The sequence below is a fragment of the Psammomys obesus genome, unplaced genomic scaffold, assembly GCF_907164565.1.
Source record: "Psammomys obesus unplaced genomic scaffold, mPsaObe1.curated_primary_1811, whole genome shotgun sequence".
NCBI classification, from domain to species: Eukaryota; Metazoa; Chordata; class Mammalia; order Rodentia; family Muridae; genus Psammomys; species Psammomys obesus.
The window spans coordinates 8,692,584-8,718,087 of NW_026590699.1; the positions used below are offsets into that span (position 1 = coordinate 8,692,584).

The following is a 25,504-nucleotide window of genomic DNA, read 5'->3' on the forward strand; positions in this document are numbered from 1 at the left end:
CCTGAGATAGGTACGTGGGAAGAACCTTGTTTAAGACTTTAGCACTCAAGAGTAGCAGAAGAAACACACACAGAGAACAGAGCACGGAAATGTGGCTCAGCACAACCATATAGTAGGTTATTTAGAAAAGCCTCATATTCGACATATCCCCCAGTATATGAAAAGAGGAAAATGATTCTGACATTTGGTGTGATTTTTCTTCTTCAGCAGATCACTGCTAACTTAAATCTGCTGCTGAGAGTTATGGCAACCTGAGAGCATCGGCTAAGGTACTTAGCCACTGAGTGCTGCCCAGGCTGCTGCATGGAATTGAAGGTCAAAAGTTAGACAGCGCGGGGCAAGCACTTTCTTAGCCATGTATGGAACTGCCCAGCCGACATTCCCTTTTCCAGGTCCCGTAGCTTATGTCCCGTTAACACTGAGAACTAAGCAGCACAGTGCCTTAATCACCATTCCCCACGTTTTTTTGACCAGATATAATGGTAGCTTTAAAAGATTGAATCTTAGAATTCTAATTCTGGGCTTAAGTTGCACATACATGAAATTTTGATAGAAGGTGTTAAAAATCTTTGCAGAAATTTATGCCACGCCAAACTCAGGCTCACATGTGACACTCCTGCAACCTCTGGCAAAGGCGGGTTTTGCTGTGGTTAGAAGTCAGCTCAGAAATTTCCATGGAGAGCACTTCCCTGTTCATGTCTCTCTAGTTTTCCTCACTGAGACAGAAGTACTGAGACTTAGTCCCTCACAGAAACTACTGATTTACTGGGATGGCCCTTGAGCAAGGACTTGCTCTTTGGCTGAGAGCAGTCCTGGTGCTGGAGCTCTGCATACTGACATAGGGCATTCCCAGAACCCTGGGGAACAAGAGGGCTTGCTGGGAAAAGAGCAAGCATCAGCGATCACGTCGATTTGGAACTGCATTCCAATGAGTAGAATCTTGGGTGTCTGTAGTATCTTCTAGGACTGTGTCCTGCAAATGTTCCTAACTATGATGTGATCAAACTCATCTCTCTCATTGCCATCCAAATCAGCTCCCTTATATGCAACTGATTGTGGGTCTAGTGCCACCACTGATTGTTTCACTAATGTTCTTCTGTGTATAAAGTCCAGAGACAGTGAAGCTAGATACTAACATTTGAAGCACTCAATCTATTTTTCTTCCCTGCAATTTTGGTCTTGGCAAACAAGACTGATTTACAGTCTGATTAGAACTTTGATACAGTAACAGTAAACACAAGTGTTTCGTTCTTTTTCCCAGAGTAAGTTTCAGACTGGGCATTTAATCATGTCAGAGGTATTTGGACACTGTCAAGCTCTCTCTAGGGATGCTGGACTAAGTGAGTGGGACATCTGGGCTTGTATGATTACTGTTAGTCAACCTGAGAACAGACCCAACAGAGCAGAGATTGAACCCTGTAACAGACAGGAAAGGCACTGTCACACAGATCCAACCCAACCCATAGCAATTGCCCCTCCTCGAGTCCTTGAGGCCCTTCAGCCAAAACACCCAGGGTTTTGAATTGGGAGGGAGGCCCTGTAAGAATGTGTTCCCATTCACAAAGCCCGTTGATCTTAGACTCCAGGCAAGGCGTAGCCCCAATCACAAAGTCATTCAGAGGTGGATCAATAAGTAAGCACCCCTTACGTACATTGAGAAAGAGGCGGCACAGGTGCCATCCAGTAGCAGCTGAGTAGCGAGAGCTTAGGCATTACACTGCACAGGACTGAAGCCATGCCATGCCTCACCGGAGGCTGACTTAAGTGACAACAGAGGCCACCCCACATTTAGCCTGTGGTTGGAAACAATAAGATAGGTAAACTCTGGAAAACACAGATGACAGAAAAGTCCAGGCCTCCATCCTGAGCTGAGAGTGGAGAAAATGCAGATAAGAGGAAATGACATTCAGATGTGCTGGGAACATGAGAACAGCCTGCCTTTCAGGGCTGATTTCCAGCACCGCATTTCTCCCTACTAGGCAAACAGCCTGTCAACTCATTCCTGGAAGGCTTGTACCATCTCACTTCGAAGCAGTGATCCAGACTGCCTCACTAGCCCCTCTGATGCACAGGTGTGAGCTTAGGCATCAGGGAGGTGACAAGTGCCCACAGGCCAGGTGAGTGCAGCGACCACAGGTGAGTGAGGGTCCTAACTGGTCAGACTTCAAGTTTGAACTGATGATGTCCCCACAGGCTCATACATCAGGTGTGTGGCTGCCAACTCATCTGCCCTTGAGAAGTGAAGTGGATCGAGAGAGGCCTGAGCACACTCTTGGACTGAGTAATTCCTCAGTGGATTCATAGTATGCTTGTGTTATTGGAAAATGGGGGAAAGAAGGAGGTAGGAGGAAGAGAAAGAGGAGGAGGAAGTGGCTCCTGGGGGCTTGCTCTGAGGACGCCTGGCCCTGAGCAGGCTCTGTCTCTGCTCTCCTTGCCGCCTGCTCTGGGCTGAGGAGCTTTGCCATCACACCCAGTCTGCCATGTGCAGGCCTTACCCCAAGCCCAGAACAATGGATCTAGGTACTGCTGGACTGAACCGTTGAGTCCGCATAGGTGGTTGGCGTCAGGTGTTTTGTCCTAAGTATGACAACTCAGAACAATCAGCACCCCCTCCCTCAAATGTTGACGAAAACCACAACCTACCTGTGAAATCAATTTGGTGTCTTTTAACCCTTACTCTGTTTATTGAACACTTCTTACCTCTCTTTTTACCATTTTCGTTCTGAAATGTCTACTTGGTTCATTTTAGTGATTTCTCCAATACAGTTCTGCATTTGTTACCAGCTTTCTTAAATATGTGAATTAAATTACTTCATATCCTCTGTGCACTAACTCTGATTTCTAGAGCTTCTAAGATCTATGTTGTTGAATTTTACACCATTGGTTGAGATGAGTATAGATTTAGAGGAAGTCAGCTCTGTGCCTGCACGTTTGATAGCAAATATATTTCCTTATTTTTATTCAAATTCACTTTGAGAAGATGTTCTCTGACTTGCAAGTAAAATCATCCTAAGTGATTAAGGCCATCTTGTTGGTAGATGGATAGATGCACACATGCATTTTACAGATGTTTGTAATAGAGAAGGGACCTCTGGGCGCATCAGAGAAGAAGTGAGATTTCACACACTGATATCCTTGCACACACCAGCCTTCACTCAGTCTACACCGATATGTTCCACTGCCTTGTTAACCACCAAAAATACAGTAATATGGGTTGCCTAAGAGGAGCCTTCAACAAAGAGAAAGGCTCAGAGACAGACGGGTAAAACAAACACAGTCTGTTTATGACACCTCAAAGGTGGAAGCTTCTACATGCCAGGTCTTGTTAGCCCGATGTATTCACCCAGGACACAGGTTCAGGAAATCTAAGAACTGTCACAGTTATGGCAGCATGGCGAACGGAGGTCCAGGAACCTATTTCTAAACTGTGAAGTGCTGTCCAAGGGACAGAGACACGTGGGTCTTCACCGTAAACCATCTCAGAACTACAGCCGTGAATAGGATGTGTAGGTTACACACACACACACACACACAAGCATGCACGCACACATACATACACACACATTCATACAACGCTCAGACACAAGCACAAGTATACATAAACACATGTATATGAACATGTCTTGGCATGCAAACAAACTGCATCTATAGGAAAGTTACAACTGCATTTATAGCATGTGGAGATTGTGTCTTATCTCTATTCCTAGAAAAGCTTATGGTAGCCACGTAGTGTACTTTGCAGAAAGGAGTTAATGAATAACTTACTTCTCTCTGGAGTAATCTAGAAAGACAGTAAGGAAAAAATGTGTGAGCTGAGACTGTGAATGAGGAGAAAGCCACAATGCACACAGGAGGAACTGTCTTTGTGTGCTAATTTGCATTTTCTTACCTTGTTGTTTTGCTCCCGCTTGACTGCAGATCGGGGCGGTGAAGGCGCTTGTTAGCGCTGGCCGCCTTTCTGCCGGTTAGTGTTGGTGAACAGCGCCTCCTGAGGCGCATGGTGTATGACGGCACCTGCGTGTGGAACCTTGCGAGCTGCGCTGAGGAAATCCCTCAGCAGGTAAGGGCTGACTTGCCCCTAGAATAGCTATTGATTTGGGCAAGCCAAAGTGGGACGATTTCACAGATACAAGTTGTAATCTGTCGTGTATTTTCCCCACTGGCGTTAGGTCTTTTTAAAGAGTCCTTGCACCTACCTTCTCAGCAGCTTACTTAGGCGGGGTTACACCCTCTCCGTCCTCGTCAGCGAACCCGTGAGTGTCAGGGCAACAGTCTTCTTGTCCGTATCACAAACAAGCCCTCAGCTACAGTCTTCAAGATTCTCCTTTAAACTACAGCCCCATCGTACCCATTGCCATGCCGTGCCTGCCGTCCACCACGGCCGCTTGCCCCTTTGCAATGCAGCTGTTCCCGGCTCTGTTAGCAACTCACGGTACCACTGGATACTACTTTAGGAAAAACAAAATGTGATGTAAAATAAAAAGAGGCCCCTTGAATGTGAGAGTTTTCTAAGAGGACTCCAAGGGAAGGAGACCAGACCTTTCCAAAGGACTGACTCCTGGGAAGGTGCTTGCACCATTTTAGGGCGTGCACAATGCCACAGGAGGGAATTCCTGTCTCCCTAGCTGGATGCAGCCGGGTTTTTCCCGTTCAGATGCAGTCTTGTGTGTTTGTTTCTGTGCATGAGTTTTTCCTTCCTGTGTCTTTTCTGGGTTATAGAATAATCTCTCTGTCCTCTGTAGAAGCTTCGCCCCGTGCATGCATGCGTGTGTGTTTGTGTGAGTGAGTGTGAATTTTTGTGTAAGTACACATGTTCTTAGCATAATGTTTGGCAAGTTGTAAGTCATTTTTATGATGACAAAGAAAGTAATGTCGGTTGCTCGTGTTAAAGGTAGCACCCATTGTGTACATACCATGAAAATGTCTATGAGTGAATGACACACAGCCTTGCTCTTCTCACTAGGATGCTACAGCAGCCCCCTCCTCCCTGTGACTCGGTGCTCTGAGAAGTCACAGCACGGTCCCCTCCTGACTTGCAGCGAGCAGCCATTCCAGCAGGGCTCTCTCAGCCACGGACCCGAGCCTGTGGTACTTGCATCCAGAGTTTCCGGAGAACACTTGCTCAGCAGTCGGCTTCCTCAGGTCTCTCCTGAACTCCCCTGAGCAGCTTCCAGGAGGACTAAGTTCTCACTTTTTCCCTGTGACTCTACTCATCGGAGGTTGAAAGTCACCAGGCCGGAACAGAGTGGAAACACTGATGAAGGTCCTGGTCCTGCCTTGTTAGCCGGCACAAGCCTGGAAGAAAGCAGTCAGCAGAGGAAGTCAGGAGACTTGCTAGTCCTACATTTCTTCTGGTGCATGTGAGTGTGAGCGTGAGTGAGTGAGTGTGTGTGTGTGTATGCATGTGTGTGCGTGTGTGTCTGTGTGTGGTCGGAAGACGGTGTTGGATGTCTTCCTTGACTAGTCCCCGCTTGTTTTGTGGCCATGTCTCACTAATGTGGTGTGCATTAGCTGAACTAAGCTGGCCAGCTAGTGAGCATCACTGATCCACCTGTGCCTCCCCGCAATGCTGGGGTCACAGATGCACCCCACTTTTCCCAGCCCGTATGGGAGTGCTGGGGACTGGAACTCAGGTCAACACATTTGTGCAGCAGGCACTTTGCCAACAGAGCAACACCTCAGCCCTGCTTATCCTAATAATTAGACGATCTGCTCTGTGTTGGCGCTTTACACTTAACGACTTTTTAAAAACATAGACAGCCTGGACAGCTGTGCTGCCTGGCTTATGTCAACTTGTCACAAGCTGGAGTTATCCAAAAGGAGGGAAGCTCAATCTCATAAAATCCAGCTGTGGGACATTCTCTTAATTAGTGACTAACGGGGGAGAGCCAGCCCACTGTGGGTGGTGACATCCCTGGGCTGGTGGCCTGGGTTCTATAAGAAAGCAGGCTGAGCAAGCCATGCTGAGCAAGCCCATAAGCAGCCCCCTCCATGGCCTCTGCATCAGCTCCTGCCTCCAGGTTCCTGCCCTGCTTGAGTTTCTACCCTGACTTCCCTCAGTGATGGACTGTGATGTGGAAGTGTGAGCTGAATACACCCTTTCCTCCTGACTTGCTTTGTTTGTTTGTTTGTTTGTTTGTTTGTTTTGTTTTTACCCTACCATTCTTCAAAATGAGTGTTCCACCTTCTAAAGGAACCCTTTGTGTCCCAGTCAATGCTGCCAGTACTGTGTCCATCCTGGTCCCACTCAAATGCTGCTTGCCGGCCCTGGAGGGCATCACTCAGCCACTGCATTCTCCATCTCCCGTGTCTAAGCTGCCTGGCTTTCCTGCACTCAGTGCCTTGTCTTCAGACATGTGAAGTGTCCCAGAGTTTCTTCACTCACTCCAGAACCATTATGGGCTAGCAAAGGAGGAGATGACTTACTTTGAACCGTTACATCCTGAGGTTGTCTTACTTTAAAATATTCAGTTCATAAGAAGTGTTTGAGAAAAGAAGAGCCCAGGAAACTCTAAAAACAAAGAACGAACTCCCATCTGTCATAGGATCAGATTTACACATTATTGTTTTAACTTAGTGTAAGTATCATAGAGTTATTTTTGAGATGTAATTTAGCTACATCTGCATAATAATGATGTTTAAAAAATAACCAAAGCTTTGCATCTTTTTCTTGTTGGTGAACCACAGTCTTTCAATTCCGTTTGTTGTGTTTCTTCTCTCTCCCATCTGCAGTTCTCCTTCAGATTGGATCTGCAGCTTACAGTGAGAGACAAGCTACTCATTTAAACCACCACTAAAATCTGTGCATCTGGACTCACATTAGCAGCGCAGCAGGGGCGATAGGTGTAGGATGTATGGAAAAGAATGCTTAGTGCCTAATTAATATGATTATGAATTCTACACAACAACGTTCTAATATAGCAACCTAGTGAGTATGAAAGAAGAGAGGCTTCATGATATAAATGTGAGGGGGACAGAGGAGACAGCCAGCAGGGATTGTACACGCCTTTGGAATCGCTTGTGCCCATCTTGGTATGTTACTTCAGGCAAGAGGGCCCCTGTGTCCCAGTGACTCGCCCCTCTTCATACATGGAATAGCTTAAAGTACAGGCCTGTGTCACTGCGCCTGATTCAGTTGTGACTTTAACTTGGGTTTGCTTCTGGTTATTTCCCATAGCACCCATGCCATTCTGGTGGAAAATGATGGAGAGTACCTACAAAGCCTCCGTGTGTTCACTGTAATGAGACCGTGGCTGTGGGGTGCAGTGCACAGGTATGGAGAGACTCCTCATGGGCTGGTTAATGAACAGGATTTTGGGGATTCTGTGGGAGAAAAATTCTGACATTAATCAGAAATTCGACAAAATGAAAACTAAACTACTAGAATGTGCTCAAATGACCTATTAAACCCTCTCTTGGCATTTCTACATAAACCAGTTGGCAAACTGGACCTAGTTCCTTCGTGACCATTACATATAGTTTTACAGAACTTAATTTAAATATGCAAAATTAGTATAGCTATATCTCACTATACCGCGAAAGGAAGGGACCCCACCCTTTGTGTCTTGCAACTTCCCGTTTGAGAAATCCCCAGTCCTTCCCTGTTTCCAGCACCCACAGCTCCTCTGATAGGAAAACAAATTCCGTTGCGCCCTTCTTTTGGTTTCTTAGGGTACTTGTTTGGGATTCAGGGCACCTGGTAAGGCTCTTTCATGGCTTCAGGAATGCAGGGGAGAGAGATTTACAGGGTAGCTGTTAAGTGTTCCTGGCTGCCAGAGAGAGCGCCTGGCATCCCAGGTCTGGTGCTCTGGAGCTACACGGTGTGAAAGAGCTGTCCAGGCCTCAGGAGACTGCTGTTTGCCCCGCATCCCCACCCCGGCAGACCGGAAACCAGGGGACCTCAGGTTTTCCCAGCCTGTGTCTGCCTTTTCCTTCTTGGAACTCCTCGAGCCGACACTAAGGGGCACCAGAGTCCCGGACTGTAGCGCCAGCCTGGAGGGCGCTGCGGAAGCCCCGGCGCAGAGCAGCCCACCTGGCGGGGCGGGGCAGCAGGAGCAGTGCGCTCGTGCTCTGGGGCCCTCGGGGGCCCTCGGGGGTCCTCGCGAGGGATCCTCCAGGATCAGGGCCCCCGAGCGCAACGCCAGTGGGGTGCGCCGTAGTGCCGGTGCTTCCCCAGGGCCGAGCAGACCTTTGTTGACGCTTACTGTGTAGGAGGGAAGGTGGTCAGACATGGAGTAGAATGTGGGCGTAGCTGCAGCGCGCGCACGGTGCCATCCAGGCAGACACGCTCACGAGTGCACCCCGCATTCTTTCTGACCCATAAAAGCGATTTAGGACACAACCGATCGCAGTGGTGCTGTCTAGGCACTCAGAGAGCTTTCAGACCGAGCCTGCAAAGTCACCTCGCCCCTGCTCTAGCCACCTTCCTCGTTCTGTGGATCCTCTAGTGAGGGAGATGACACTCAGTCCCGTCCTCAAAGGGGACCTCTTAGCCGGACATGTCCCCTGGACAGCGGGATAGGAGAAGCTGGAGACCCAGGGCAGCAGCCGTGGCCACTCACCCACGTCCTGACTCCGAAATAAAAAGTGGGAATTAACTACAAGCCCGGGGCAAAAGCCTCGGTGCAGGGCCCGGAGGGGGCGGCGGACAGCGGGTCCTCTAGCCACCGCCCGGCGCGTCCTCGTCCTTCTCCCCGGGCCAAGCCTCCGCCACTGCACCAGGATGGAGAGACCTCGGGGCGGGAGGAGATGACGCAAAATCCAGCGCTCCCCCCAAAAAAGTGTGCCTCCAGGACGAAGATGGCGGCAACTTAGCCGGGGGACTGAGGGTGACAGTGGCCTCCCGAGGCTCAGAGCAGGCGACTCGGCCCCCGGCGGCGCCCGCGGGCAGACCTGCAGCGGCCGCGGCGACGGTCGGAGCGCGGGGAGGGGGGTGGGAGGGAGGGACAGCCCCGTCGGCAGCCGCCCAAGCTCGGGGCGCGGGGAGAGCCAGCGCGAAGTAGGCGCGGGAGGCGGAGGAGAAGCGAGCGACGGAGAGGAAGGGGGAGGAAGAGGAGGAGGAGAGGAGGAGGAGGAGAGGAGGAGGAGGGGAGGCGCTCCGCTCGCCGTCAGTGGGCAGCGGAGACGCGGCATGCCCCTGGCAGGGGAGAGCGGGCTGTCCTCCGCTGGGCCATGGGGACCCAAGCGCTGACAATGCCGGGGTGACAGGAGCAGCGCCAGCCACCCCGCCACCTCCACCATCACCTCCCGCACTCAGCCTCCCCACCGGCCGGTACAGAACCAGCCTCCGCGTCTCTCTCTCTCTCTCTCTCTCTCTCTCTCTCTCTCTCTCTGTCTATCTCTCTCTCGCTTGCGCTCTCTCGCTCTCTCTCCATTATTGTCTCCCACTCTCCAGGGGATGGGGTCGGCTGGCTGAGGATTAGGTCGGAAGCAAGATTTCTCTCCAAAGTATGGTAATATTTATGTAGGCAGAGAGAGAGAGAGATAGAGAGAGATTGAGAAAGAGAGATATTGAGAGAGAGATATTGAGAGAGAGAGAGAGATATCTTGAAAGAGAGAGAGAGAGAAAGGGAGAGGGAGAGAGAGAGAGAGAGAGAGAGAGAGAGAGAGAGAAAGAGGGGGGGGACGGGAGGAGGGGATACGGAAATTAAGCCCTTTAAGTCAATGCATATTGTGGAGACGCGGGCACCGGAGCCCACACGGCGGAGTCGGCCAGGGCTGTGCGTTCCCAAAATATGACCAGGGGTGCCTGGATGTGTCGGCAGTATGACGACGGCTTAAAAATCTGGTTGGCAGCACCCCGGGAGAACGAGAAACCGTTCATCGATTCAGAGAGGGCTCAGAAATGGCGACTGTCTCTGGCTTCACTCCTGTTTTTCACGGTCCTGCTCTCTGATCACTTGTGGTTCTGCGCCGAGGCCAAGCTGACCCGGACCCGGGACAAAGAGCATCACCACCAGCAGCAGCAACAGCAGCAGCAGCAGCAGCAGGAGCAGCAGCAGCAGCAGCAGCAGCAGCAGCAGCAGCAGCAGCAGCGGCAGCAGCAGCAGCAGCGGCAGCGGCAGCAGCAGCGGCAGCGGCAGCACGAGCCCTCCTGGCCCGCGCTCCTGGCCGGCATGGAGCCCTCGCCCGCCACCCAGGCACACAGACTCCTCTCCGCCTCCCCGTCCCCCACCCTGCCCCCCTCGCCGGCAGGCGGCGGCGGCGGCCCGGGCGAGCGAGGCCAGAGCCGCCGGAGCGGGGCTCCTCTAGGAAACTCCGCCAGGCCGGCGTGGCGCCTGGAGACCTGCTACCCCCCGGGCGCCTCCTCGGGCCAGTGCTTCACCGTGGAGAGCGCGGACGCCCTGTGCGCCAGGAACTGGAGCCGCGAGGCGGCCGCGGGGGAGGAGCAGGCGGCCGGCGGCTCGCGGCCAACTCCGCTCTGGAACTTGTCGGATTTTTACCTTTCGTTTTGTAATTCCTACACACTTTGGGAGTTGTTTTCGGGGCTGTCCAGCCCCAGCGCTTTGAACTGCAGCCTGGACGTGGTGCTCGCGGAGGGCGGCGAGAGGACCACGTGCAAGCAGTGCATCGAGGCTTACCAGGACTACGACCACCACGCCCAGGAGAAGTACGAAGAGTTTGAAAGCGTGCTGCACAAGTACTTGCAGTCGGAGGAGTACTCCGTGAAGTCCTGTCCGGAGGACTGCAAGGTAGGCGCCGCGCTCCCGTCCCTTCCCGAGCCGCGGCTTTCCCGCTCTCCCGGTGCTCTAGCCAGCTCCGGCTCTGTAAGTTTAACAGCGTTCAGCTGCCTATAAGAGCCCGACTTCCCGCTAGAGTTGGGGACCCCTGGCAGGTGGCTGGCGGCCTGGCGCCTTCCCCTCAGCCGTCCCCCCCCCCCCCCCCGGACACCAGGGGAGTCCATCTTCCCAGACCAGAGAGTCAGGCTTCAGCTGTTTCCTGGAGCTGGGCAGTTGGCTCAAACTCCGTGGCTGCGTGTCGGGAAAGCGGAGAGGGGGCTAGCACACGCGGGCAGCCGGAGCGAGCTTCCCGCGGCTCTGCCCGCATCGCTTCTCCGCTTCTATCACCGCGAAGCCGGTTAGCCCCAGGACCAAGACAAAGGGTAGCTGTTGGTGTAGGAGGAAGAAAACCCGCCAGACTACACATTTCACGGGTTTTATGGGGGTAGCTGGTGTCCCTCCGAGACTCTGGAGGCCTGTACTCCGTAGGCCTCCTGTTTTCTCCTAGACGTCTGCGCAGCGTTGGCCTGAGCGCCACACAAGTGGAAGGCTGTAATTAGCTATCTGCCAATTGATTTTCGATGTTAAGGTGGTAATCAAACACCTTATGTAATTGCTTTTATTTTATTTTATTTTATTTTTTTTGCATCCTATGAAGAAATACTAAATAACACATCTTTGATGCTACGAGTTAAGATTTTGGGTAATATCTAAAACTTGTATCATAGTCAGGACTGTGACCTTGCTGATTAGGAAAGGGGAGGTCTAGGCGAGTTTCTTGGAAATTGGTGCATTCAACACTGGGCTTCTGGGGGTGCAGCTGCTGTCCGTGGTGCTGAAATAGGGCTTGCCCAAGAGAGGCCTAAGGATGAAGGCGCTGAGGTGACCTTTAGCAAGCAGGACAGGATCTCTGTAGGTGTGGATGTTAGATTTTAAAACAATTTCCAAAAGAAAAAAACCCACAAGAAGTTTGTGTTGTTTTCCAAAAGAATTTAGACACCATATTTTTTTTTTCCGTTCCTTCCTCCCCAACCCCAACTTAGAGGGCCTCCTTCTCTTGCTCTCTATGAAGGAGGGGTCGAGGGTCACACAGATCAAAGGATCTTATTTTAAGTTAGCGTTAGCAGAGCCTAAGAAGCACACCTTACAGCCTGTCCAGACTTAATCCGACCTTGCCTATGGGTGTTCTTTTCTTTTTAGGATCAGAAATTTCAACCGAATTTAAAAATGGTTTATCACATTAACCAAAAATTTCATTTCAGTGGTCAAGTCAATATTTATGTTTTCTATGTATGCTTCTAAAATACTTGTAATCCATTCCTAGGAAGAAAACTCCGCCTTGACGATAGAGACAGCAAGGGATGACTAATGCACATACTTCATTGCCGTTCGTCCTGACAGGGCTGTCGCAGAGACCGTAGTGATAGGGAGATGACTGATCATTCTATTCCTAGGCAAAGCGTTACATAGATTACAGTTTACAGTTAAGGCCACGGTGAGAATTTGAATTTGCATGCTGCCTTGACCGTCGGCCCTCACGCCTTTCCCTAGTCACTCAGTATTTGAAAGAGTCTGCGCTGTCAGTGACTGCAGTCATTTCCTACCTGAGGGGAAGCGTCCAGACGCATCAAGTGGTTCTTTTTGTCCTCATCTTCAGCAATTCTCCACATGGAGTTTATCATCATACAGAAACGTCTACTGTGAATATTTTATGTTGCTGTGAGGTACTCTAAGATTTTATTAACATTTTATTTGTATTTTTGGATAAAGTAAAATTTGTTAACACTATAAAATCCCAACTTTTAAAAACGACCTCTCTTCCCATTGAAAAGTAAACAGGAATGCTCGCATTTCTCACTGCGGCAGTTTATTGTGGCGATGCCCGGTGTCTTGCAGACACTTCCCAGTGCAGACAGGCAGTAAATCACTTTGGCCAGGAGGCTACGTCAACTTCATAATAGGTGATTTTAAAAACATATGAATTTAGGGTTAAAGTGCTAGTGTTCTTGGTTTAAGGTAATGAACTAATTGGTTAGATGTAGAAAATGATATGTGTATATTTTATCAGTTTAATAAACGATTTCTCAGATTCTGAAAAAAGCCATCTATAAGCCTTCATACAAAGTATGAAGGTTGGTTTAAAGCGATTGTTGATTTTGAAGACTATAACTGATTTTCTGAAAACACTTAATTATTTCAACATAATTGCAATTACAGAATGACAACTGTCAGGAGCTTTCCTCAAACTTATGCACAAATTTCCACCTTTTTGGCGGTTACAGAGCCTGGGATAGGCCAAAAGGATAGGCCATCCAAGAGGGTAGGCTAAAAGGAAACACATTGTGTCTCCATAATTGCTAACATACTCACGGAATGCAGCTTTAGTAGTTTATAATAGATATTATAGATAAGATATCATACATCCTTTTAGGATTATAAACTCGTGGAATTCATATTTTAGGAGAAATGTGTTAGCTTTTTAACTGATTTTCTGCAGTGACATCTAATGTTTTACAGTTAAGATATATTATTAAATTTAGTTTCATATTCTCCACCCATTAGAAATCTACTCTATAAGGGTGAATTAAATTAAAATTCTATGTAACTTTTCTTAAAGAGCTGTTTTGGGGGACCAGTTTGGAGCAATTACGTATTTTAAATCACATCTAATAGGACTTGTGAGTGAACATGATATTCTCTTCCAGTAAATCCATCATTCTGGAGGATAAGGCAGTGTTTTCAGGTTCCAGACCCGCTTGGGTTGCAAATGAGCTTGTGGTTTGTTTCCTTTTGTTTGTTTGTTTTGTTGTTTGTTTAGTTGTTTTAAGTTCATAGTAAGTAGAGATCAAACACAGCCAGCTTATTTTAGAAATCCTCTGTTTTGTAGAAACTCTCTGTTTTATAGCATAGTAGAAAAAGAATCTGTACCCTGGTATATTTTTAAAAAATACTGTGGTAGCTAGATGGTTTAACTTTTTAAAAAAGCAAATATTTGGATTTATGAGGAAATGTACACACATATAAATATATATCTTATACTTTACCATTTAAGGTCCTATAATATAGAAATCAGGTAGCAGGAGTTGTGGGTAATTTTTCCCATAGTTCATATCATTATTCAAAAACAGGGCTTCAGCCTATAATAAGACTATAATAAATGTGTCAAAATTTTCAAGTTACATACAATATAAAAATGACATCTTCTGAGTGCCAATTTACAAATATATATCATTTTCATGCTTCACTTTTACATTTTTCTCTTCTTACAACACTTTTTTAAAAAGTCCTATGAATTATAGAAAATACATCCTAAGAAAGTGAGGTTTGAGGGTACATATATTTTGTGTTACATGTAAGCTTTTTGTTGCCACTGAGAGCATTATTTACTTAATATGCTTTCAGATACTTGATGAAAGAACACAGATTTGAGACTGGATTCTAATATAGATCATGGCAAAGTCTGAAGATTAGTTATGTCTGTGTAAATTCTAGTCCTCACAACCCCAAGAATGCATGGACTCTCATTGTATTATTTTTACAATCTCATATCTAAGCAAGTCAATTGTATGCATTTAGCAGACACAGACTATACGATCCCTCGTGGATTTCAAGGACTTGAAGTTTCCATAATTGTTTAGATTTTCTTTTTCATTCTGGATTGCTCATAGTTCCACCCATTTTGAAGTCATAGAGTTTGGGTTACGTGGTGTGGACTTTGATAGAAATGCGCAAACAAAACAGTTCCTGTAATGGCTAAATTGCATTGTCCACTTGATATTCGTGGGAAGAGGGACCCTAACTGAAGAATTTCCTCCATCATCTTGGCCTTTGCACATGTCTATCTGGCAATTTTTTTTATTGGAAATTGATGCAGGAAGGTCCAGTCCACAGTTGGAGGTGCCATTCCTAGGTGGGCCTGGGTGCATAAGAAAGCTGGATTGTGAGCGTGGACGCTGGTAAGCAGCATTCCTCTGTGGTTGATGCTCCAGTGGCTGCCTCCAAGTTCCTTCCTTGAGTCCCTGTTCTCATTTCCTTGATGGTGTAAGCCAAAATAACCCCTTTCTTCCTGCAAGTTGGGTTTGCTCAGTGTTTTATCACCTCAACAGAAAGGCAAGCTGGGATCGTTGTTTCTTCTTTTGATATTATATTCTTTAAGGTCATTGAGAAATGGTTTTCAAATACTTGTCTTAGGTTATGTATATATGTATATGCATATGGTACGTGCAAGATTCCCAGGTCAAAGAAGCATTGGGCACCCTGGAGCAAGATTTAAAGACTGTTGCTACAGCACCTTATAGACTCTGAACATTGAATCAAGGTCCCATGAAAGAACAAAAAGTGTTTTTAACAACTGACCAATCTCTCCAGTACTAGCAATCAGATTTTGGAAAAAAAAATCCAGTACCTTAAACCACTTCCATCCCAAGTTTGAGCCTTCTGCATTACTGTGATGTTTGTAGTGACTGCACATATGTTGATGTCCAGAGGCTGGAGCATCTGAGAACACCTCTCCACGTACGTGCTGCTACGTTATTATTCTCAGTCACGTTTGTAACTAAATGGTTCTCTTCCAGAGTCAGATAGTCCAGTCATGCAGATGAATAGGGCCACTTGAAAGCCAAAGATACCATCGAAATCATTTTATGACTCAGATTTATGGTTCTTAGAATTTTTGCAGCACACAATTGCTGATTTATCATCGGCATTTCCCTCTTCTTAAAACACTTCACAGTGTGCGTTAAGGCAGGATATCTGCAGCAGTCCAGGCCTAGAAGTGTGTTTTTAACTCTGGGCTTGTAACTGGGTCAGACTAGCAGCTATATGGGACATAACCTAGATGCTGATGTGTGTTGGTTTTAATCACTTTTGTTGGATGAGGTCACTGTCTGCTTATGCAAGGTGAATTAAAGTGCAGACGATTAAGAGGCCAAGCAGATATCTCAACCTCACATTCCCTCATGTGGAAATCATAAACCACTCAATATTGTTTTCTTGCTAAACTTACAAAAATAAGGTATAAATAACTGTTTCAAGGAACATAATATTTAGGTTTGGATTATCTTAGCTGTTGCTTTAGTTTCATTTCTTATTAAAAATATGTCAATCTTATAATGACTAAGTCCTGAACACTTTGATGTTCATATTGGTTTAGGTCATAAAGTTATTTCTGAAGTATCACTGCAGTGCCTGTGGGGCAATGCTGGAAGATTCTGGCCAGCCCTAGAAACTCTGATGTCTAAAGATTCTGGTGTCATTTCTCTGGTGTGTGTCATGTGCCTGAGCTCGTTCAACGTTGAACCAGTGAGTGTTAGATTCAGCCATTTTGGTCCTTGTGTCTTTCTTGTGCATAATAATTGTTGTGAAAGTTGAACCAGCCAGATCCACAGAGCAACAGTCTAGTGAGAAGGTGGGAGATTTGAAATGAGCTGCCTGCTGGCAGGGAAGTGGCTAAGGCAGCTTCCTTGGAGCTAAGGAAGTGGCTGGGTGTGGAGAGGTGAGCTCTCCTGATGGTCAAGTCACCACATCCATGCTCACAGAATGGGCTGAGCGTGGGAGTGCAGAAACTCAGTGACCATGGATGTTTGAGATTCCCCCACCTTATTATTTCTGCTTCTAAATCTATCATATTCAAAACTACAAAGCCCAGACTTTTCTGAAAGAATATGGCTGGCTTTCAAGGTAGCCTGTTGGCCTTCATCCTGCTCATAGCTATTCCTTCATCTCCTCACTTAATCAGACCTGAAAAATTCCCCATTTTTGATTTTTTAAATAATGTTAATAAGCCATGTTTTCTTTATTTTTTGTTTTTTTTTTCTAAAGCAGTACAATAACTACTTGACATTCGAAGATAGTCTATTTCAAGACACACACTGCTAATGAACACAGATTAATATTAAGCTTAGCTCAGGAAACATTGTTTAACAGAAACTTTTCTCTCTGGAAGTGATTATAAATAACCATTGTTTTAAATCACATATTTAATATACTTTCCTTAATGAATATTCAAATTTACTCTGATATTTAATATTCAAAGCAAGGTAAGGTTAACACATGTCCTTTCTTAGTAAGCAGTGAATAATATAGACTATATATTATACTGGATTCACAGAGATGTTTAATTTTTGAGTAATAATGGTTTATCACTAGCTTTCTTGACAGTCTGCTTTTGCGCTCAGTTATAAGCAAGATGCCACAGCAGAGATCCTCGTGTAAAGTCTTGTGATACTTTGATTTCCTTTCTTATTGGAGGATAGCGTTGATCATTAACGCTATCCTTGCGTCGGGGTAGGTGAACGCGGTCATCACACCTGTGCATACACAAGAAGCCTTCTTATGCTGGCTGCTCCACCCTGCTCCAGAGAAGAGCTCTGCACTGCGAAGCAAATGGCCTTCAGCCTCTTTCCTTTGGGTTTCCTCACTTGCTTATGGCTGTGTCTTCTTGCTGTCCCCTGATGTGTCGTTGTCTGCCATTTGGGAATGTAGCTACACATCCCACTAGAAATGGTCTCAATGGAAGTCCAAAACTTAGAATTCCTTCTTTTCTGGGACTCCCTTCAAAATGATTGGCCATTTGTTAACTGAGCTGCCACTGACTTAGTTAATTTCAAATATGAACTGAACTAGGCTGTAAATGGTGGTGGCGTGGCGTGTACTCTCACTGGCTGCAGTGTTGACGACCTACACACTTAGGTGTTAGGAGCAGCCAACAGGGCTCACAGGAGTTTAGAAACTGGACACTACTTCCTTCAGTCTTCATGTCTTCTCCATGAGGTAAGCCTCTAGTAAGGCAGAACAGCATATGTCAAAAACAACTCACCTCCTGCATAGCACATTAAAAAAACAAAAGAAAGAAAAACAAGAGAAAGGCTGGGCTCCCCTTCTTCTCTAAAGGCACACTCCTAAGGCCTAGAAAACCTTCTCTTGGGTTCATGTCTTTCAGTTTCCACCATTTCCCAACCAGGCCAAGCTTGGAATTAAGCATTTTTTTTTTTTTTTTTTTTTTTTTTTTTTTTTTTTTTTTTTTTTTTTGCCTGGGTCTTGGGGGAACATTCCAAATTCAAACTTCAGGAAAAGGAAAATAGTTTTGAGGAAGATATAGAATGAGTCAAAGCGCCACACACACAGAAGGGGCTTTCAGGTCCGGGACGGAATGGTGTGATGGCTTGGAGGGCAGAGGTGCAGCTGCCCACGCTGACCACCTCAGCTCAGTGCTGGTTCCCACATCATGGAAGAAAGAACCAGCCAACTGTCCTCTGATTCTGTGCTATAGGGTGTACACACACATGCAAACACACACATACACACAGGCACACACACATATACAAATACACATGCACACACACATACAGGTACACACAGATACACACATAAACTTAAAAAAATTTTAAAATTAGGTCTATGAGTTTGGCAGTTGTGTCTTGATGACCTCACACTGGTGAATGACGAGAAGATATGTGGAGAGATGGTGGAAGGAGGCATAAGCTGCAGAGGAATGAAGACAAATCCCACTGCTTTCATTAAGCTTGTCAGAGAAAAAAGAGACTGGGCGGAGACCGACTTCCTCAAAGAAAGAAGTTATGATGAAAGGCGTGTGGTGCCTGTAGCTCTTGATCTGTTCACCATAGGGATGGTGCTGGATGCCCACCATCACTTCACATGATGATGCGATCACGTGTAAGCGTGCTCTTTAACATCCAGATTCCTTTGTTTTTAACCACTTTTAAAAAGGAACAATGATTTACTTGCAGTATTTCAGAAAATAAACATAGCCTTAAATTAGAATATACTTCAATCAAATGGAAACCTCATTTCAAAGTACTATAAACCATTGAATGGTTTTAGGTATGAAATCAACATTATATAGCGTATGTTGTTAAAGTTACTGTTTTTAGGAATGTGTTGCCCACTAAAGTATATACGGTCCTCTGCTAGATACTCTGACAGAAAATTCCAACAGTGAAAGTTGGCTTTGAATTTATAGGAAAGTGTAGTGAAATGATTAGACAAGTAAGCACAGGCTGGCTTTAGACTCCTACGTTCACTGTTTTCTAGGTACACAACACTATCCAAGTGACAGACGACAGGGTTCTCTCTGGCATCTTTCACAGAATGTGTCTCTGCTGTATGTGAGCATATTTAATGCTGTCCAGTCAGTGGTAACAATCCATTAGAACCCATGGCAAACACCACAAAAGTTAGTGCCTCCTCATCTGAGACATTGTGAATTCTCTGGTTACTCATAGGTTTCATAAGTATACATTTCTTCACTCCTAATGGCATCCTGACCTGTTGTACAGGACTCTGTTTTGCTTTCTGGAAAGGTAAGTGAATTATTCAGTAATTCTCCACTAAAATCTTAAAAAAAAAACAACAAAAAACCAAACAAGCTTGGCTGGAATAAGAGTGTTGCAGTCTATATTTTTTTTCTGTTATTTTAGATTAGAAATGAACACAAACGCTGTTGGCAATGGTGGCACACAGCTTTGATCCCAGCACTTGAGAGGCAGAGGCAGATGGATCTCTGAGTTCGAGGCCAGCCTGGTCTACAAATCAAGTTCCAGGACAGCCAGGCTACAGAGAGAAACCCTGTCTCAAAATCCAAAAGAAAGCAGACAACCATCCTGTTTCCTCTTTTCCACCACTTCTGGTGTCTGTCCTGTTTGCCATTCTTAATGAGATTTGAGCATCCTCCCTAGGGTCCTCCCTAGTGTTTAGGTTCTTTAGGTCTGTAGATGGCTGTCCTAAATTACACGGCTAATATCTGCTTATAAGTAAGTATATATCATGTGTGTCTTTCTGCTTCTTGGATACCTCACTCAGGATGATCTTTTCTAGTTCTAGCCATTTACCTGAAAATTTCATGATTTCCTTGTTTTTAATAGCTGAGTAGTATTCCATTGTGTAGATGTACCACAGTTTCTGTATCCATTCCTCCATTGAGGGATTCACCCAACAGGGGATTGAAGCTGATGCTAAGACTCAAGGCCAAATGTTAGGCAGAGCACAGGGAGTCTTATGGAGGAAGTGGAGGGTGGGATTAGAAGGACACAGAGGGGACAGGAGCCCCACAAGGAGACCAACAAAACAAAAGATCTAAGCCCAGGGGGTCCTGCGGAGACTGATGCATCAAGGGAGGACTATGCATGGAGAGGATCTAGACCCCCTGCTCAGATGTGGCTCATTGGCAGCTCAGTCTCCATGTGGATCTCTGAGTGAGGGGAGCAGGGGCTGCCTCTATCATGAACTCAGTTGACTGCTCTCTGATCACTTGCCCCTGATGATGCAGCCTTGCCAGGCCACGGAGGAAGAGGATCCAGGCGGTCCTGAAGAGACTTGATAATCTAGGGGCAGATGGGAATAGTGGAGAACTCCCCTTTTCAGTGGACTAGGGGAAGGAGATGAGGGGAAGAGGGAGGGAGGGTAGGACTGGGGGATTTGAGGGAAGGAGCTTCAATAGGGATATATAATGAATAAATTGTGAAGAAAAAAATTAAATCTGAAAGAGAGAAAGAAAGAAGCACAGACTGTATTTCAGTCGGAATAGCTCCTGTTGGTGATCTAAGCAAGGTGGGCAGCCATCTAGAGAGGATAGGTGAGGAAAATCAGGCTTGTCTGCTCTACCTTCTCAACTCAAAGATAGGAATAGTCTTGAGGAAAGTTGAGGATGATGTAGCTTGCTAGGAATTGAAAGGTCAGGTACATCAAGATTTATTTTTAGTGGTGGTGTCCTGAACTTTGACCTTCTGTATTTGCACAGGACTTGTTAAATTGTGTGTTCTTCACTGCACCGCACACTTACTCAGTTTGTAATAATTAGTATTCTTTTGACTGGGGAATAGGAAAGGAAAACCAGCAGCAGATGGCCTTGGCTTTGAACCAGACTCACTAGACATGGAGGGTTTAGTGCCAGAATACAGAGGACAAAGTGGGGTCAAAGAAAGACTCTGTGCTCTGCTCCATGAATGGGGAGATGATTTCCATGAGAAAACAAAGATTCAAGACATAGCAAGGTCCTCCATCTTGGAGACAGCCATCCCGTGAGTGAGTTTTGCTCTCCGTGCTGCCACTGACTCCAAGGCTGTGAACAGTGTGTCTGAAGCACAGTGTACACTCACCAGAGTAGCAGATCTGTGGAAGGTCCCTGGTGTAGATGGATATTTGGTGAAATCAGTGCAAGCAGGATGAAACCTGGGTACTGTCCTCCATAACCCTGGGGGGCATCTCTGCCTTATGTCTATGTTTGCTAGGTAATCTCAGATCTTCCTTCTGACATTGGAGCACACAGCAAGAACCACACAGCGGTCACTGCAGTGAGGAAGCCATAGGATTGCAGTGAGGATGATGAAAGTCCTTCACAGGGAAGACCGGCCATCTTAGCTTAATGCCTCCTTCCTAGCAATAGCACTTAGCTCCAAAAGGGAGGTCACAGCAGCGTCACTGCGATGCCAGCCTCCCTCTCCTATTCGTGCACTAACCGTCTGAATATTGAAAACCCTAACAAGCCAAGCAGACACTTGTCCCCTGGGAGAGGTAGGCACACGCACGTGGACATCCTGATTAACACAGTGGCTCCTTCCTTGTGCCCATATTGATCACTATTATATTCTTAGACAACCCTCCTGAGCAAGTAAGATGCAGTGTCATGGTGGCATGGGGATAGAAAGGTTTGATCCTTCCCTACTGTTTTGTTTTTCCCATTTAATTCTGACACACTAATTCACTCCTATAGCTATCTCTGTGAAGTCAGCAAGACTGAAGTCACTTCATAAGGAATTCCTCTCTCTTACTATTTCTTACAATCAGCAAGTCACATAAGGGCAACTCAAAAATAGATTTAATTTACTTTAATTTAATTAAAAAATTTTTTTTAGAATTTCTTACATGAGTACTTCGTTTACAGCACTTCTTCCCCTTCCTTTCTCACTTCCACCTTCTTGTGTGCCTCCCAACTCCCTCTCAGATTATTGACTTCTTTATTTATCACTGTTTCACACACACACACACACACACACACACACACACACACACACACACTCCCACATCAATTTAGTGTTGTTTACATGCACATGGGTGGGTATTTAGGGCTGGCCACTTGGGCTGGGCCATCCTGGGGGAGACCCATTCCTCCAGAGCCTCCCTCATTAGCTGTTCCTCTAAGAGAGGGTTCCTCTGAGGTCCCCCACTCACACTGACTTTGCTTCTGGGGTCATATTGTGCAGGTGCTGTTTGGGTGACATACAGAACATACTGCTTCCCATGCGGCAATTTAAAACAGCCCCATATGATGAAGAGCCAGACGGTAGTGCATTGAAATTCTGGCTCTGCCAGGAGTGATCTCCTCAGCAAGGGTCAAGTGAGCTGTCTTCAGCAAATTGGCTACCTGGCCCTGAGAGAGGTGAAGGATTTGTGGGAAGACCTCACAGTTCAGCATGGCAGACCAAGGATTTCAACCTACTGACACATGGGTCTCCATCACACAGGACTGCTTTAAATCAGGTTTATCGTCCATTCTGGCACGAGTCTTGTGTGTTTATGACCATTTGGGTTTTGATTTGTTTGTTTGTTTTAGAGGAGGTAAAGCAGATGGATGGGAGGATCTTAGCAGGAGTGGATAGAACATAAAATAATTGTGCACCAAGAAGTAACGAACTCGCTTTTTCATAGTTTGTTATTTCTGCTGCCACTGCTGCACCAACTTGAGGTCAGAAATTAATGTGTCCCTGAACAGCAGAAGGGTGTGGGCCCTTTGAAGGGTCTGTCCTAGATGAGGGCATCTCTGGGAAGAAGAAGGGATTCAGTGTGTAACTAAGCATCTACCCTCCTCTCACGCTGAGAACAGGGATGTCATCACATAGCTGGCATCCTCAGTGCTGCCTGAGCACACAGGAGGGAGCTGACACGATACACTGTCCTCTCCTCAGCAGTCAGCCGAGCCGTTCTCCTGCCAGTCTAGTTGACATGCTGGGCAGAGAGCTTGAACTTGGATCCAGAGAGGACTTTGTTTTCAAAGGCAAGAAGGATAAGTTCAACATTAAGAATCAGAGAAGCTGTTGGGTCATCAGGAGAAAATGTTCTTTAAAAGGTCAGACTGAATTTTAAAGGATGGAAGTCCAGGCTTCCCTTGTCTAGGATGAATGCTGGTTGCTCTGGGACAGGAAGCAAGAACTGGTCCACACATAAACCTCCTGTGGCATTGGCATCACGACAAAGTAACGCAGTAGGGAAAAAAATCAGAGGACCCACAGTGGAACCAGGAGTACTTCATCTGACCTACCCTGTGGGCTGTCTATAAGTGAGAGTGTTTGTGTCTGCTCTGCCATTTACATTTTTGAGATTTTCCTATATAAGTACTATATTTCCATAATTTCAAGTCACCTTTCACCCAAGGCCAACTCTTTACGTATTCCTTTTGCTTTCTTCCAAATCCATGACTCTTTCTTCTGTTTTTTTCTATTGAAAAAAGATTCTTCTGTCATACTGCACATCCAGAGCACAGTATCTGCTCCCTCTATTCCTCCCAGTTCCTCCCACCTCTTCCCTCCACAGTCCTACCCTCTGCTTCCCTCCAGAGGAGAGCAGGCCTCCAAAGAGACAACAACAACTAAACAGGACACAATAAAAAAAAAAAAAACATGATACAATAAGAGAAGGCAAAAGCTCTCATGTTGAGGATGGACAAGGCAGCCCGATGGTAGGGAAAGAGCCCCAAGAACATGCAAAAGAATCAGAGACATATCTGATCTGACTGTCAGGGTCCACAGGAACACCAAGCTAGCAGCCATAACATATGCAAAAGACCTGGGACACACCCCTGCAGGCTCTGCACTTCCCAATTCAGTCTCTGTGGGCCCATATGAGCCCCACTTAGTCGATTTAATGGGCCATGTCCTGGTGTCAAAGGGCATGGAAGACCCTTCCTAAGTTATTATCGTTACATATGTAAATGCATGTGCACATACATACATACACATTCCATCTAGTGCTGCCTTTATGCTTATGTGTTTAGGATTGACAACTTAAAATTGGATAACCTATTGGGAGGCTAGTCCTAAGAAAAGTCATTCTTCCCTCCTGTTTTGGTTAGGGTTTCTATTGTTGGGACAAAACACCATGATCAGAAAGCAAGTTTGGAAGGAAAAGGTTTATTTGGATTATGTTTCTATATCACTGTTCATCACTGAAGGAAATCAGGACAGGAACTCAAGCAGGGCAGGAACCTGGAGGCAGGAGCTGATGCAGAGGCCATGGAGGGGTGCTGCTCACTGGCTTGTTCCTAATGGTTTGCTCAGCCTGCTTTCTTATACAACCAGGACCACCAGCCCAGGGATGGCATCCCCACAATGGGCTGGGCCCTCCCCCATTAATTACTAATTAAGAAAATGCTCTACAGGGTTGCCTACAGCCTGAGCTTGTACAGGCATTTTCTTACTTGAGGTTCCTTCCTCTCAAATGACTTTAGTTTGAGACAAGTTGACCTAAAACTATCCAGCACACCCTTCAAAAGCTACTGGCTTCCTGTGGCTCCTTATCAAGGGGAGATGAACCCTGTGAAATTCCCTCTGTGCACACTGGTATTGCCATTATGTGTGTCATGTTTAGGCAGCCATGTTGTTGATATGTGATATGTCGCTTCCCCGTGACTTCCAGAAGACACTGTCTTGCATTGGACTTTGGTCCTCTGGTTCTTGCCATCTTTCTTTTCCTCTTTGATTTTCTCTGGGTTGCATTGCAGATGTATCATGTGGGGATGCTTCCCTCCTACAATCCATTTATTCTCTGCATTTTGATCAGTTGCTTATCTCTTCATTTTTAAAGTTGCCAGTTATTCAATTATGCAGCCAAGGATGTGATTTTTCTTCATCTCAGAAACTGGATCCTTGAAATTATTAGAATATTTGGCTACCCTTTAGGTATTTTGTTATCCTCAAGAGAAGATCCTCCTGGACTTCCTCCACCACTATCCTTTTATCTCCCTCCTCCAATTCCTCTTTCCTTCCTGTTTCCATTTTTTTCTCTTATTTTTTTTTTACTTTTTTAAAAAAATTTTATTACTTAGAGTTTATTCACTTTGTATCCCAGGTGTAGGCCCCTTTCCCACCCCCTCCCAATCCCATGCTGCCTTCCTCTTCTTCTCCTATGCTCCTTCCCCAGTCCACTGATAGGGGAGGTCCTCCTCCCCTTCCATCTGACCATAGTTTATCAAGTCTCACTAGGACAAGCTTCTTTGTCTTCCTCTGTGGCCTTGTAAGGCTGCTCCCGCCTCAGGGGGAGGTGATCCAAGAACTAGCCCATGAGTTCATGTCAGAGATGGTCCCTGTTTCTATTATTGGGGAACCCTCTTGGATACTGAGCTGCCTTGGTTTACTTCTGTGCAGGGGTTCTAAGTTATCTCCATGCATGGTCCTTGTTTGGAGTATCTGTCTCAGAAAAGATCTCTGTGCCCAGATTTTCTGGTTCTGTTGCTCCTTTTGTGGAGCTCCAGTTCCCTACAGGTCTTTCTAACTCCCTCTTCTTTCATAAGATTCCCTGCACTCTGCCCAAAGTTTGGCTATGCATCTCAGCATATGTTTTGATACCCTGCTGGGTGGAGTCTTTCAGAGGCCCTCTGTGGTAGGCTCCTGTCCTGTTCCCCGTTTTCTCCCTCTTCTGATGTCCTCCTCACTTGCCTTTCTGCATGAAGACTGAGCATCTTACCCAGGGTCCTCCTTCTTGATTAGCTTCCTTAGGTGTACAGATTTTAGCATGATTATTATATATTATTTGTCTAATACCCACTTATAAGTGAG

General features: G+C 46.2%; 1 protein-coding gene across 1 annotated transcript in view; it reads left to right on the plus strand.

Annotated features, from left to right (window-relative positions):
* Positions 1-9,035: 9,035 nt before the first annotated feature.
* The window catches only part of Nalf1 (NALCN channel auxiliary factor 1), a 451,142-nt gene continuing 434,673 nt past the window's right edge, over positions 9,036-25,504 (plus strand). Inside the window, exon 1 of the mRNA XM_055608444.1 lies at positions 9,036-10,691. Coding sequence (XP_055464419.1) covers positions 9,735-10,691 — 957 coding nt within the window. The 5' untranslated portion in view covers positions 9,036-9,734. The remainder of the gene's footprint in view (positions 10,692-25,504) is intronic.